Source organism: Schistocerca gregaria, chromosome 8, assembly GCF_023897955.1.
Source record: "Schistocerca gregaria isolate iqSchGreg1 chromosome 8, iqSchGreg1.2, whole genome shotgun sequence".
NCBI lineage: Eukaryota > Metazoa > Arthropoda > Insecta > Orthoptera > Acrididae > Schistocerca > Schistocerca gregaria.
In genome coordinates, this window is record NC_064927.1 from 477,809,375 (window position 1) to 477,824,906 (window position 15,532).

Here is a 15,532-nt window from a genome sequence, read left to right on the forward strand (position 1 = left end):
TAGGATTGTGACGAGGAATAAAGGGACGGAAGCTGCAAGACTGAATGTCACAGGCGCAAACCCTGTCAGCACCAAAGCAACAAGAAGGGAGTTGCATAAGCAGGGAATTTCTGGGCGAACTAGAATTCCAAAATCACTCAGAAATTATGCGGATGACTGTAACAGGAAAACGTGGTGCCGAAGAAATGGGAGAATGTTAATTGTCTGATGAGTCTTCTTTCACACTAAATCCAACTTCTGGCCCAAGAGGAAACATCTCGGAGATTCGGTGATGACTTGTGCAACCATATCATGGTACTCCATGTGCCCCATAAGGCCCATAAGGTCGATCAGGTCCATTCCATGTCTGTTTCCTAATGATGAGGATGAGTTCGAAGACAACAACGCCCCTGCTGACAAAGTTTGCGTCTTCCAGAACTGGTTTCGTGAACACGAGGATCAACTGCCTCATCTGCCTAAGAAAACGTGGTCACCAGAGCTCAGTATTACTGAGCCTCTGTGGTCTACTTTGGAGATAGGATGAGTGATCGCTGTCCACCTCCGTCATGTTATCTGACCTTGCCATTATTTCTCATGGTGTATGGTCCTAGATTCTCTTGAAACCCATGCAGGACGTGTATTTATCCATTGACAGACGATTGGAAGCTGCTTTATAATGGCAATAGATTTCCTCGCGGTATCAGCAGGGTAGTGTGTAGTGTTTTTGGTCTTTTTGTATATTTGTCCACCTCTTCCCTCTGTATCCATCTCTTTATGACTCCATGGATAGTTGAATAACGTTACTTACAAGCTGTTGTCTTCAGTCACCAGTATTTACGCTTCCTTCTGCCGACTGTTAAGTACTGAGCCCGGTGCAAATGGTGTGCGCAGCGCCGCTGATTCCGCGACGGCCACTGACCATCGTAGAGGCTAAAAGTACAGTAACAGGTTCATTGCTAAGTTATTTACTCTGTGGGTAGTATAATCAATGGAGGTGATGGATGTACACGGAGCTAGTAAAGGCTACACAGCATTAAAAGTTGGTGCAGAATGTTTTGCGTAAGTTGAAACATAGTGGGGTCAGTAAACTGCTCAACAATAGTTCAATTCATATCTGGAAAGAAGGAAACGACGGCCGGGGGTGGCCAAGCGGTTACGGGCGCTACAGTCTGGAACCGCGCGACCGCTACGGTCGCATGTTCGAATCCTGACTCGGTCATGGATGTGTGTGATGTGCTTAGGTTAGTTAGGTTTAAGTAGTTCTAAGATCTAGGGGATTGGTGACCTTAGAATTTAAGTCCCATAGTGCTCAGAGCCATTTGAACCAAAAGAAGGAAACAGAAGACTGTTCTTTGTTGACAAAAAAACAGTGAAGAGATTTGAATCTGACTATCACAAGGAAGGAATTTGAATCTGGTGGCATAATGTATAGTACAGGGTGTCACTGAGCTCTGTCGTGCATCCGTTTCTTCTCTTTTGCATTTGAAAGATCTACTACTGAAAATGAAAGATTGTTCAAAATTTTTCTCTTTGCAGATGACAAAGTGTTATTATGAACAACGTACGATGTAATGTAAGTGATCTAGCTAGCAAAGTAGTTCGTAGCATCAGGACGTGGCCGTCACATACGAAGTTAACAGTTAACTACAACGAAACGCACTGCATACAGCTTCTGGCACCGAACCCTTGTAAAATATAATTTTATTGTTTCAAGGTAGTCACAAAGTTTGCGAGTAGAGCATTTTAAATTATAGGGACTGAGGTACATAAAAAACTTTTATGGAAGTGTCACGTCCAAATTCTTGTTGTAGAAATTGAATGCTGTTTTTTTCTTAATCATTTCCGTTGTATCAGATACTGGAATCCGAGGGCTTGTTTACTTTCCTCATTTTTGGTTGTGTGTTGGTGTAGAGATGGTAGTAGACGATTGGGGAGAGATTTTAAGGAGTATCAAAGAACTGGCTTCGTAGACAGACCAACATAAGGCGTACGGTACACATTAAATGAAGCTTTATGAGGAAACGTTGTGGAAGGTTGGTGATGGAGACAGAAAACACAAATACAGTTTTATGTTAATGTTTTATTGAACATTTGCGTTACAAATAACACCATGAAATATTCCTAATCTAATGAGTATTGCTGCATTATCACAGATTTGTACATAACACACAACATATTTCATGAGAATGTAACGCCTTGTACAATCGATACTTTACATGAGGGGAACGTCTTACTTTTTTATATTTTTGTGCATTTGCTCCAAGTTTTTTTAATAAAATGTAACAAAAATTCACAGCTATATTTATAAAAGAACTTCACTCTTTGTTTCTTCTATATTTTTTCGGCGACCGAATCGTGTTTGATCCGACGCGCCGTTTTGTTGTTACATGAACACATTATTAAGACATAAATGTCGTCACAAGTCCGTGTACTTTGCTAGTGTCGTCAGTAAGTGTTTCTCGTAGTCAGACGGTAGTCCGAAAAACATTGCTAGGTCGTCATACTACAACAGAATCAGTCTCAATAGAAAAACAAGATTCACACAATCCGTCACACATTACCACTTCAAAACTTTCTGTTACACATTATGGATCTCGTAAATCTTAAATGCTGTGCAAAGAACTAAGTCTCTAATCTAAGGTTCTGTAAAAATAAATGACTATGCAACTCCTTCGAAACGGACATCTACAAAACACTAATTCAAACACCTAAGTTTCAATGTAAAACCATTCAAACTCAGTGTTACTATAGCCTAGCTGCTGTAAGTAAATAATGGTGATCTCGAGAGATTATCCACAAGAATTTACGGCACACTGATCCTTCTTCAATAAAAACACTTTACCTGATAAACGTCCATAGGCTGTACAGGCATTATGTTACATCAGGCCCTGTGACCACACAGTATCCACCAAGTCTACGAAAGGACCGTAAGATAATTTCACTATATTTCGGAGATACCGCATTGTTAATGTTAGCGTTACATAGTTTAGAATCAAAGGTCTATTTCTTAGAAAGATATGTAGCTTTTATAAGGGGAAAATAAAAAGATCTGGCAAAAAAGTAACAAAAGGATTAAGTGAGCGAGTTACTTTTCCAGTCTCTTTCTCGAGAGCCCGAGCTGTACAGAATGGGAAGTGTAGGAGAAGAAACAGTAGAGAGCACCTGGACAAATATACACAGTAATTACGACACAGCCAGCGCATGCGTAATTGATACGAGCGAAGTGATGAGTATTTTTTGCAGAACCCAGAAGAAAATAAAGACAGCGACAAAAGAACAACACTTCATGCCACTTTATCTCGTTTGTTAGTGTTATCAAACGTCCACTGACACAAACTTGATCTCACATTGGTCCCTGAGGTGATCAGGTGGAAGTAAATGAAAGAATAGGGTTATAAATTGTAGTGTTACAATTATTTAAGTATTCCAGGTTAGTATGAAGTGGTCGAACGAATTTCCCTGACACAATCGTAAATTTCATACCTATATGCACAGGTCATCTTGAGCGGAGCTGAGTATGGGGTAGCAGCGGGTTTTCGGTTCGATTCACCGTACGGCAGTACATTGCTGCAAAGAACGGTAGACATGCAGTCTCTCTCTGCATTTACTGTTAAGACTGTCCAACCCAAACTGGAACGAAAGATTTGGTTTCAGAAGAAATTTCATTCGATCACACCGCAATAGCCTGAAAACTTGCGTAATTGCAGAACAGAGTTAGTTAGTGCCTTAATTTAGTGAGACTGTTGACCTTTCACCGGCGCTTCTGCGTGTCTATAATGTAGCCGAACTTGTGCGAGTTCTCTGGCGGTAGGTACTTGCGCACCACCAACCTCGGACCCGAGCCGGCGTCGGCGACTATCCTGGACACGGGCGACTGGGCCAGCGCCACCGCGGCAGACGTCTGCGGTTGCACAGTGGCAGCAGCGGCCTGCGCGTGCGCAGCAGTGACGTCGGCGGCGCCGCTGTCTTCGACGCCGGTCACGACGAAGCCCTCGGCGCCGTGCGACTTGTACCGGAAGGTGCGCTTCGCGCCGCCGGGCGTCCTGTACGAGTAGCTGCCGCGGACGTTGCCCCTGGCGTCGGCGCTCTCCGTCTTGCTGCTGCTGTCCGTCTCGTAGCTGTACGAGTAGCTGGCGTCGCCCCCGGCCTCTCCAGAAGCAGACGCGCGAGCGTCGGCCGCCTCCGGAGCGGTTTCGACCGGCAGACCGGCCCCCGGCACCGGCGCCAGAGGCTGCGGCAGGTGCGCGCCTTTGGCGACGAAGCCCTTCCCGGCGCCCGCCTCGTACTCGACGCTGCGCCGCTGGCCGTCGTCCTTGGCCACGAACGAGAACCTGCCCCTCACGTTGTTGTGGGCGTCGCCCGTCTCCTCCCTGCTCTGGTCCGGGGTGCTGTACGAGAAGCTGTAGCCTCCTGCGCCGGCGCCGCTCTGCGACGAATACGGCGCCGCCGCCGCCGGTGCTGCCGCCTCTTCGGCCGACGGGACGCCGGATCCAGAATACGCCAGCGAGCCTCCACTTCCCGGGAGGTGCGAACCCCTCGCGACGAAGCCCGTCGTCGCCCCGGCCTCGTATTCCACTGTCCGGCTCTTGCTGTCGTCCTTGGCGACAAAGGAGTAGCTCCCGCGGACGTTGTTGCGGGCGTCTGCCGACTCCTGCCTGCTGTGGTCACCCGTGCTGTACGAGAACGAGTACGACCCGTCAGAAGCGGTGCCGCCACCACCGTGAGCGGAGTACGCTTCGCTACCTGGCGACGACGCAGGTGAGACGTTGGCGACTGGCTGTAGGTGAGCCCCATGTGCCACGAACCCAGCGCTGTAGTCGCGGGCCTTTCCGTCGTCCTTCGCCGTAAACGCGTAGCTTCCCACGACGTTCCCAGCCGCGTCACCCTGCTCGTCCCTGCTCTGGTCGTCAGTAGAGTAGCTGAACGAGTAGCCGGAAGGTGCCGCCGGCGAGCAGCTGGCGCAGTACGTCGTCGCGGCGTCGCCGACAGGCGGTGGCACCGGAAGGTGCGCTCCCTTGGCGATGAAACCCTTCTCGGCACCAGCTTCGTAGTCCACTTGCCGCGAGACACCGTCACTAGCCACGAAAGAGAAGCGACCGCGTACGTTGCCCGCTGTGTCGGAGGACTCCTGCCTCGAGTGCGTGCCGGCGTCGTAGGAGAACTCGTACGAGGCGTCGCCCGGCTCCTCCACTTCAGCAACCTCTGCTCCGTTGCCAGAGTACGCGGAAACGACAGCAGGAGCCGCAGCGGAAGGCAGCGGCGGAGCTACTGGCAGGTGATCGCCGGACGCCACGAAACCTGTGGCGGCGCCGGCGCTGTATTCCACCTTCCTGGTGACGCCGTCGTCCTTGCTCCTGAAGGAATAGCTGCCGCGGACGTTGTTCTCGGCGTCGGCCGCCTCCTGCCTGCTCTGCTCGTCGGTGCTGAAGGAGAACGAGTAGGAGCCGTCGGGATGGACTGCGCTCTTCACGTCTGCCGGCGGCCCGCTGTACGGGGCCGGCGCTACTGGAGCCGAGTAAGCGACCACTGGGACGGCGGGCGCCGCGGCGACCAGCGGGACGGGGTAGCCCGCTATGGTGGCCAGCGTGGGCGCCACGGGCAGGTGGCTGCCCCGGGCTACGAAGCCCGTCTCGGCGCCCGCCTCGTAGTCGACCCTGCGCGTGGCGGCTTCCCCCTTGGCGCGGAACGCGTAGCTGCCGCGCACCTTGTTGGCGGCGTCGGCCGCTTCTTGCCGGCTGTGGTCGGCTGCGCTGTAGCTGAAGCTGTAGCCGCCGGTACCTGCTGGCGAGCCGACGACGCCGGAGGCTGCTGGGCTGCCGCTCTCCGCCTCATCCGACTTGGCCGCTCCCGACGTCACCACGAATCTAAGCCAGAAAACAGCGAAATTTAACGTAGGCAAATTGGAGCACGGAACAAGTTTCGGAAATTACCACTTTTTTATTCTCAGTTGTACTCAAAAATTGATTTGGAGAACATGCGCAACTGAGGATCATACTAATTGAATTCAGCTTCAGTTGTAAACACTGTATCCTTTACCGCACAACTAATATCAGAAGCTTGTAGCTCGATCACCAGGTACCACCCAATAATTTATTAAGTAATGCGTATGTTTGATTCCTTGTGACTGTCCGTCCCACTTGTCATAAACTTATGACTTAACAAATAATTTAATGGCTCCTGATGAAGCTTTAAGCCTCCTAAACTGGTCGTACCTTAAAAGACACCTCATCTACAGCTGAAGCGAATTTTAATTCAATTAACATTCTAGTAGGCTGCAGTAGGTACTGGGAGATGAAGAAGCTTGCACAGGTTAGAGTAGCGTGGAGAGCTGCATCAAACCAGTCCCAGGACTGAAGACCACAACAACAACAACAACACATCTGCCCGTTCTTGAGAAAAAGCGTTCTTACTAGTCGGAGAGACAGACAGACAGAAAGACACACAGACACACGGACAACAAAGAAATTCTGTAAGTGGACCGTTTTTACAGATTAAGACATGAAACTCTAATAACCAAATTTTACTTGTTATCCGTCTATTGTATAGTGGGAAGAACAAGTGAGAAAATTGTTAGACTCTTTGGGATATACAGGATGCGAAATTTACTATACAGTGTCGCCACCTCTGGCAGCAACAATGGTACTGCACCGGCTCCGCAACTACTCGAACTGAAATGAGAGGCGAACCACAGACTTATGCCCCTGTGGCAATGTAGACAGCACGAAGGCCATTTATGACACAGTTATCACACAGGCAGAACAAACAACAGCACTGATAGAAGAGTAGAGGATATAATAAAGACATAAATTTGTGCAGTATAGTACATAACGTAGCAAACAAAATAACAACACTTCAAATGGTATCAGAATTATCGCACACAAAACTTAGGAGATAAAAGACTAGGTGGGTTAGTGGGTAGAGTAGTCTCATCAAGAAAGAATCACACATAAATGGAGCCAAACGAAAGAAGTGCAGGTGGTAGCCGCAAAAGCAACCACAGGTGCTGCTGTGCCTGAATGGATTCTTACGAGATTCGCTTAGAAAGCGTGCGCGTTTACTCCGCCTGGTACTGTTGAGGACGCGGACTCCACTGTTGATGGACTCAGATGTGAAGAAGACTTATCTAAAGAGTCTGAAGGGGAATATCGTGATCTGCGCAGTTTAAACTTACATATATTTCTAGCAGATTTAAATGTTGCATTAGTTTGGGAACACATAGTCTGATTTTTGACTGTCGTAGTCCTTAACAATTTACAGGCACCAATTTTCAGAACTACATTCACGGAAAAAATCGCAACATGAAAAAATAAGTAATGTAGAGTAATGAAATTTTAGAAATATATTTGTATAGGTAATATATTTGAGAGATAAACGTGCAATATCACAGGTTAATGTAAGCGCGAAATAAGCGATTCCAAATGTGAAACGCTGACACATTAATAACTTGTGTAGCCACCAGAAGCTTGTATGCAAGCATGCAAACGTGTTTCATTGAGTTATACAGGTGCCGGTCGTCAGTTCGTTGGACCGAGTTTCATGCCGGTTACACTTGGCCGGACAGTACAGAGACCGTCAGTAGTGTACGTGGCTGACGCTGGAGTTGTCGCCCGATGAAGTCCGAAGCGTGTTCGATCAGAGACAGAGCTGTTGATTGAGCAGGCAATGGCAACATGTCGGCACTCTTTAGAGCAAGTTTGGTTACAACAGCGAGCTTTAACCTGCTGAAAACATCCTCTGGAATACTGTTCATGAATGGCAGCACAACAGGTCGAATCACCAAACTGACTTACAAATTATAGTCAGGGTTAGCAGGATAATCACTAGAGTACTCCTGCTGTCATACGAAATCGCATCTCAGGCCATAACTCCAAGACCATGACTCCAGTTGTACGTCCAGTGTGGGTAGCACACAGACAGGTTGGTTGCAAGCCGTAACCGGTCTCCTTCCAACCAACACTTTGGCATCGAAGCAATACCTGCTTTCATCTGAAAATAGAACAGAACTCCTCCCTGCCCTCCAATGACTTCTCGCTTGGCACCACTATAGTTGCAAATGGCGGTGGGTTGGGGTCAGTGGAATGCATGCCACGGGGCGTCTGGCCGCAGCTGTTCTTGCAGTAACCGATTTGTAACCGTTCCTTGTGCCACGTGGTGCCAACTGCTACTCATATTTTTGCTGCAGATGCCGTTCGATGTGCCCCAATCCCAGGCCGAACAAGATCGTCTTCCCTCTCGGCAGTGCCACGTGGCCGTCCGGAACACAGTCTTCTGGCGAACGTGCATTCTCGTGTCCACTGCTGTCAGTAATCATGCACAGTGGCTACATCCTACCAAGTCTGTCTGCAGAATCGCAAAAGGAACACACAGCTTCTCGTAACCGTACTACGAGCGCTTGTTCAAAATCTGTAGTGAGATGTTAATGACGGCATTTTTGTCGCCTTAAAGGCATTGTTGACCAACATCAGCTCACCTCCTCCAATCTCAACGGCAAGTAATTCTCAAGACCATTACGACGAGTATTTAAGGCAAACTTGGCTGGCTCTGAGCACTATGCGACTCAACTTCTAAGGTCATCAGTCGCCTAGAACTTAGAACTAATTAAACCTAACTAACCTAAGGACATCACACACATCCATGCCCGAGGCAGGATTCGAACCTGCGACCGTAGCAGTCGCACGGTTCCGGACTGCGCGCCTAAAACCGCGAGACCACCGCGGCCGGCAAAGGCAAACTTGTTATGAATTCTCATAGTGGCGCCATAAGCGCCACTCTTCCAGGACTGGCGCGAAATCTGAATAGACATCATCTTCCAGATAAACACGCGTACCAACTTTCGTTCAAATCGCACAACTCGCTCTCGATACTGCGATTTCTCCCGTTTCTGTATGGGATTAGGAATCTCTATGGGGCTAGGGGACATTATTTTATATCTTTAGTCCGTTTTGAAAACGTGTTACATCAAAAAGCTCATTCCTTTCTGATTTTTATTTCTTGCTTTTAGAGAAATCAAACATATGCCCCTTTTTTTCAACTTTGACCAAGTTTTGTTAAGACAGCCTGAATTACAAGTGGAACAGATTTTAATATGGGCCTGTTTACGCGCAAAATAGTTAGGTCTTGAAGAGAGGAACTTTATCACACTTCATTTGCATAACCAGCAGGATCTGTTCGTGAAATATTTCAATTTTTCCTCGGATCATTAAGTTTTGATTAATTGCGCTGATTACTTTAAAGTGCTTCAATTTTTTTTGCTGCAAAACTACACCTCATGCTAGACAATTTAGCAGCGCATTTGACAATTTCCGACTCTGAGCTTGACTATGAAAATTCTGACAGCGATCCACTGTGTAATTTCTAGGGAGTGTTCTTTTCGTTGTGCTCAGACATTTGATCCAAAGAAGTGAAAGAAAGTGTTGTATAGTGAGACAGAGAGGAGACGTTTACCAAGGAATATCGCCAAACAACAGTACGTTTCGAGAAGTGATTTCATTTTACTTTGACAACCGGTTTCGTCATCTCAATAATGCTATCTTCAGGCCCCATATGCACGTCTTGTATAGACAACCGGATGTAACGAAACTAGCATACTGGTACCAACAGTAACTGAATACCGTGAATTCGTTAGTCGAGTGTTTCCTTCCAACACCTGACAACTAGTATCGATACATCTAATTGTCTATACATGAAATGCTTATAGGGCCTGAAGGTGGCATTATTGAGACGCGGAAACAGGTTGTCAAACTAAAATAAAATAACTTCCCAAAACGTATGTCTGTCCGGCGAGTTTCCCAGGTAAATATTTGACCAGCCGCTGTCTCAGTGGATCAACAGAGAGAGAAGACGGGTCGCTCACCCGGTGCCCTCCCCCGCGACGTAGCTGAGGCCGTGGCTGCCGCCCCTGGGGCTGGAGTAGGAGTAGTGGCCACGCACGTTGCCTCGCCGGTCGGCCGCCTCGGTGCGCTTGTACGAGTCCGTGTCGATGGAGAAGCTGTACGAGGCGTCCGCGTTGGCGTCGTAGTCGGCGTCCACGTGGGCGGCGTCGCCTGGGCCGGCCGTGTCCAGCCGCGGCGTGGCGACTGCGGCGCCGCCCGTGGCCGCTCCCGACACTGCATTGCCTGAAAAACACAGCCGCATTCGCTTGCGTGGTATACAAGGCGTCTCACACACTTCGAAAGCAGTCCAAATGTACTGGATAAAAAACACCTATTAAATACAAGCACGTAGGGCTCCTGTTGGTCGGCGGTCGTAGCCAGGAGGACGTAGAACCGAAAATTGGGACAGCCATAGAGAAACTCCAACATTGGTGCCACATGACCGAAATGACAATCTTACCCAGCAAATCCACGTACCTGCTGTTAAAAGAGTATCTAATTAGAAATCCCACTGTCAGAATTAACGGCTCACCAGTTCTCCGGCGACGTGACACACGCTACCTAGGAGTCATCTTTGATGAGAGGTGGAACTTCGGGAAACACATTGACACCGTAATCTAGAGAGCTCTCCAGATATTAAACAACCTCATTTCGATAGGTAACAAAAGATTCCATCTCCCACCACACCTTATTAAACTTTCCCATAATAGTATCCTAACCTCAATAGTGGGTTAGGGGTCGGGAGTCTGGGCGCACGGGCTCACGAGGGTTGCGCCCGCCATGACAGTGAGAAGGGTCCAGAAAAGTATGACATTGAGATCTGTGGGGGCCTACAGAACATCTCCAGGGGGGGGGCGGGCTATTAGTCATAATGGGGCTCTGCCCTCTGGACATCAAAATAAGGGAACAAGCTGCTTGGTACTGGGCAAAAAAGGGAAATTATGAGAAAATTGTAGACATCATGGGTGTAAGGGTGGAGGACAGGAAAAGAGGGGAGGAAACTTTGGCAGGAGTCTTGGGAGGTAGAAGAAACTGCACGTAGAACTTTCCAGTTCATACCAGTTGTGAGGGAGCGCTTGGACATGAAATATTTTGAGCCAACGCGAGGACTGATCCATTTTCTCACTAGCGATGGACCCTACCCGACATACTTATGTCGATTTGGGGAGAGGGCTACACCCGCGTGTGACTGTGGCGTGTCCCAGGGTACTCCCGACCATGTAGTTCACGAGTGCCCCCTCTTCAATGATGTTGTGACTACATTTCGAGACAGACTTCCAAACCACGACACATATCAACTGCTTAGACGTGAGGACACTTTCCAAATACTTAATACATTGTCCAAGGAGGTATCACTAAAAGTTTTAACAGAATACTTGAGGGACATGAACTGAATAACTAAGACAACCAGCACTGATTGCGTCCAGAGCCCTATTCCCATTCCGCCTGTGCGTGGACTGGCCGACTTTCCATCAGAGTTGGAATCCGCCACGTGGAGGATTAGGTGGAGTGGGGGTCAGTGCTACCGATAAGGACATGCACCGGAAATGACGAAGGATAAGTTAGTTTGTAGGACTTAGTTTTAGGAAAATTAAGCTAGGTAACTGCAGCGAATAAACGTTGTGGCCTGCCCAGCGCCAGGGGCACGCTCTTCGGGTTTAGCTCGATGAGGAAGGCTATCGAAGTAGGTTTATATCTTTCACTGGCACACATGCGACGCTGCAGGCGATAGGAATTAGTTATAAGAAATAGATATAAGCCCTAGGTACTAGACATTAAATGCCCATTGTATGTAACACTAACTGTAGCTCACCTGAAAATTGTAACTAGTTGTAATACAAGTACCAGTTGTATAATTATTATGACCCACTAATGAGATAAGGAATTGGGTTAATACTGTATAATTATTATGGCTTTCTATAAAGATTTTTTTTTAAAAAGCACGTAAGGCTTTCAAATGATAGAGCACAGCAATCTGTCGTCCTTTTCTTCCAGGTTTTATTCGGCAAATCTAGATTTCGGCTGGTGCCTAGCCATTATCAGTGTACCATTTAATAGAACCAATGCATATTCTAATATGTCATTGTTCGGGCTTCTGTCACAGAAGCCCGAGCAACAAGGGACTGAAGTATAGGACATGCATTGATACCATAAAATGGTATAATAGCTAGGCACTAGCCGAAATCTAGTTTTGCCGAATGAAAAGTGCAAGAAAAAGACGACTGACTGCTGTGCTCTATCATTTCAAAGTCATATCACAGTTGCTGATTGCACCCACGCTCCTAATCGAAGCTAACCTGATGTACGAAGGGTATTTCGAACAGCGCGCTTGCAAAGGAAAAAAATGCACTGCTTACTGTTATTACAACACTTTTATTACAACACCCGAAACGACGGATAAAACTGTCCGAGTCCAAGTAGGGCTCCCAAATTGAGCTTTCCGAACGAACTTAATTCTATTCATCCAGGGAATCGAGAATCTCAAGCATTTTGCCTGCTACCGATACCAATACTGACATGATACTTTTTCCAGGAATTCCACGACTGTATCAAAATCGCTAAGGCAGATCTTGAGACTATCCCGGACATAGTAAAAGATGAAGGCAGGGGATCTGAGTATATATAATGTAGAGAGAGACGATTTCGCCGCGTGGGATTAGCCGAGTGGTCTGCAGGCACGGTAGCTCAGCTTGTTCGGTCAGAAGGTTAGGAGCCCTCTGTAATTAAAAAACTATGTTCATGGATAAACGACGATCTGAAACGGGTGTCTTGCGACGTCCGCCCCGAGAAGATGCAACAAACTAAACCTAACAAAATCAGATTAAAGAAAAAGCGGTCTAAGGCGCTGCAATCATGGACTGAGCGACTGATCCCGGCGGAGGTTCGAATCCTCTCTCGGGCATGGGTGTATGTGTTTGTAATTAGAGTAATTTAGGTTACGTAGTGGGTAAGCTTAGGGACTAATGATCTTAGCAGTTAAGTCCCATAAGATTTCACACACATTTGAACATTTTTGATTTGAGACGATTTCATAAAACATTTTTATTTACTTAGTGAAATAGGGCTAAAACTTACTTTTTATGTTTGCTTGCCATAATGTTAGTTTTTGACCTATTATGAATGGAGAGTACGTTCAGAGGGCAAAATATATTTTTTTTTTTGTGACGTGGTTAGTTTGACAAGTTTCATATTTCTTACTTTACTTGTACTGTGAAACCTTACTTCTTGCCGAATTCATGATTCTAGGTCAAGGAAAAACACCCTATTGATTTGGATGAGTGATTTTGCCAGTTTAAGAATGTGTGACACAATTGGACGAATCTGTTCATGGCATACACTTAAAACCTTAAATGTTTTATATAACCAAGGGACCATAGACCTTATTACGTGAAATTAATTTTAACTTGATAAGCCAATCGATTCGAGAGAAAGGAAATGTCTTCACAAACGAACAGATAGACAGACTGTCAAAAAATTACCAAGAAGTTCTTTTTCGTGTTATATGGTTACTAATTAACGTATTTCGGATATTTTAGTTTACTTACACTGTGAAACCCCGTTTATTACTAAATTTCGTGATTATGTATTAACGGGAGGCACCCTATAGGTTTTGATGAGTGAGTTTCGAATATTAAAACATGTTACTTGAATATCCATATTCTTTGACTGCACTGACGTAGCAACTTAAAATTCTTACAATTCCAAGAGACCAGAGGTCTTAGAATGTGTCGTGAATTTGATCTTCGTGTGTCTACCCGTTCCTGATAAAAAGCGTTCTTACCAGTCGGTAAGGCAGACAGACAGACAGAAATACAGACGGACAACAAATCAATTCTGTAACGGTTCCGTTTTTGCAGATTAAAGCATGAAACCCTAATCATCAAATGTTTCTTGTTACCCATATACAGCGTAGTGGGAAGAACACGTGAGAAAATCTGTACACTGTTTAGGGTGTACAGGATGCGAAATTTAGTATACAGTGTTGCCACCTCTGGCAGCAACAATGGTTCTACACCGGCTGCGCAACGAGTCAAACTGAAATGAGAGGCGAACCACAGACTTATGCCCCTGTGGCAATGTAGACAGCCCGAAGCACAATTATGACACAGTTATCACACAGACAGAACAAACAACAACACTGATAGAAGAGTAGAGGATATAACAAAGACATAAATTTGTGCAGTATAGTACATAACGTAGCAAACAGAATAACAACACTTCAAATGGTATCAGAATCATGGCACACAAAACTTAGGAGATGAAAGACTTGGTGGGTTAGTGGGTACAGTAGTCTCATCAAGAAAGAATCACACATAAATGGAGCCAAACGAAAGAAGTGCAGGTGGTAGCCGCAAAAGCAACCACAGGTGCTGCTGTGCCTGAAAGGATTCTTACGAGTTTCGCTTAGAAAGCGTGCGCGTTTACTCCGCCTGGCACTGTTGAGGACGCGGACTCCACTGTTGATGGATCATATGTGAAGAAGACTTATTTAAAGAGTCTGAAGGGGAATATCGTGATCTGCGCAGTTTAAACTTACAGATATATCTACCAGATTTAAGTGTGCCTCAGTTTGGGAATACATAGTCTGATTTTTCACTGTACGGAAATATGTAGTTTGTTTAGTCATTATTATGAATCAGACTTTTAGAATAGAGCGGAAAAGATTTTGTGTGGACTGGAGCCTTCCCTAGTCACACAAATTCGGTATCGTTTTAGAGCAACCTTGTATTTTCAGGTAAGTTACTGTGTGTCTCACGCTGCAGTAATAGAAACAAATTGAGGTTCTTTAAGTACAATAGATAAATCTGGAGTTGTGTTGACTCGAGTACTTCCATGTCACACCATCACTGCAGATAGTTAAATGTAGTTGCATTTATGGTAGAGAAACACTTAAGGTACTTTCGAGACGGTTGTGCACAATATGTACATACTTCTATTATCATAATTAGTTACCATGTTATATTTCTTTTTTTTCAGTTTTTGAGTTAGGATTCTCCAGTAATGACATACGTAAATGAAGAGTTTAGATTGAATGTTTCGTAGAGGAGAATTAAGATTCGTCTCCCCGTGCCCACGTCCCTGGGAATGGGCAAATCGGTGGTAACACCCAAATGAGTAACTATCGAAGCTAAGTAGAACGAGAGAGTGAAATTAATAAATAGTTATAAAGCAAAAATCTGCACTACTACGTAACTATTGTTTCCATTACGGATTATTTACAAGCTGCTTTAAATGTTCTAGATAAAATAAAGTAGGAACGAGCTTTAAAGACAGGACGGTGTACATTGTTTCATGTTGTATCATCCGTATGCCAGAGTTCATGAACTACGTGTGGTGGAGTGCCAACCTCTTGGCAAATGATGACAAAATGTTTTCAATGGATAAAAGCTTTGGAGAACGTACTGGCTAGGCCAGAACTCAAACAGCCTCTGTACCGAGATCGTCCACCGTACTGGTAACATACGATGTGGCGTTGTCTTGTTGAAAGATAGCGTCACGTAGACCTCGAAGATGCGGTCAGGCCATGTGACGAGGAACGTCAGAAATGTAATGTCTGCTGTCAAAATTATACGTATGTCGTAGGCGAGTGTGATCTGACGACTTTTGTTCCATCCAGAGCCTTGACACACGTTCGCGCACATCGTGTTTCTGCACTCAGAACCGGGCAATTCTGAAATAAC

General features: G+C 46.1%; 1 protein-coding gene across 1 annotated transcript in view; it reads right to left on the reverse strand.

Annotated features, from left to right (window-relative positions):
• Nucleotides 1-2,039: 2,039 nt before the first annotated feature.
• Nucleotides 2,040-15,532, reverse strand: part of LOC126284312 (uncharacterized) — a 76,897-nt gene continuing 63,404 nt past the window's right edge. Inside the window, exons 3-4 of the mRNA XM_049983146.1 lie at nt 9,833-10,094; nt 2,040-5,843 (exon numbers count right to left, since the gene is read on the reverse strand). Coding sequence (XP_049839103.1) covers nt 3,731-5,843; nt 9,833-10,094 — 2,375 coding nt within the window. The 3' untranslated portion in view covers nt 2,040-3,730. The remainder of the gene's footprint in view (nt 5,844-9,832; nt 10,095-15,532) is intronic.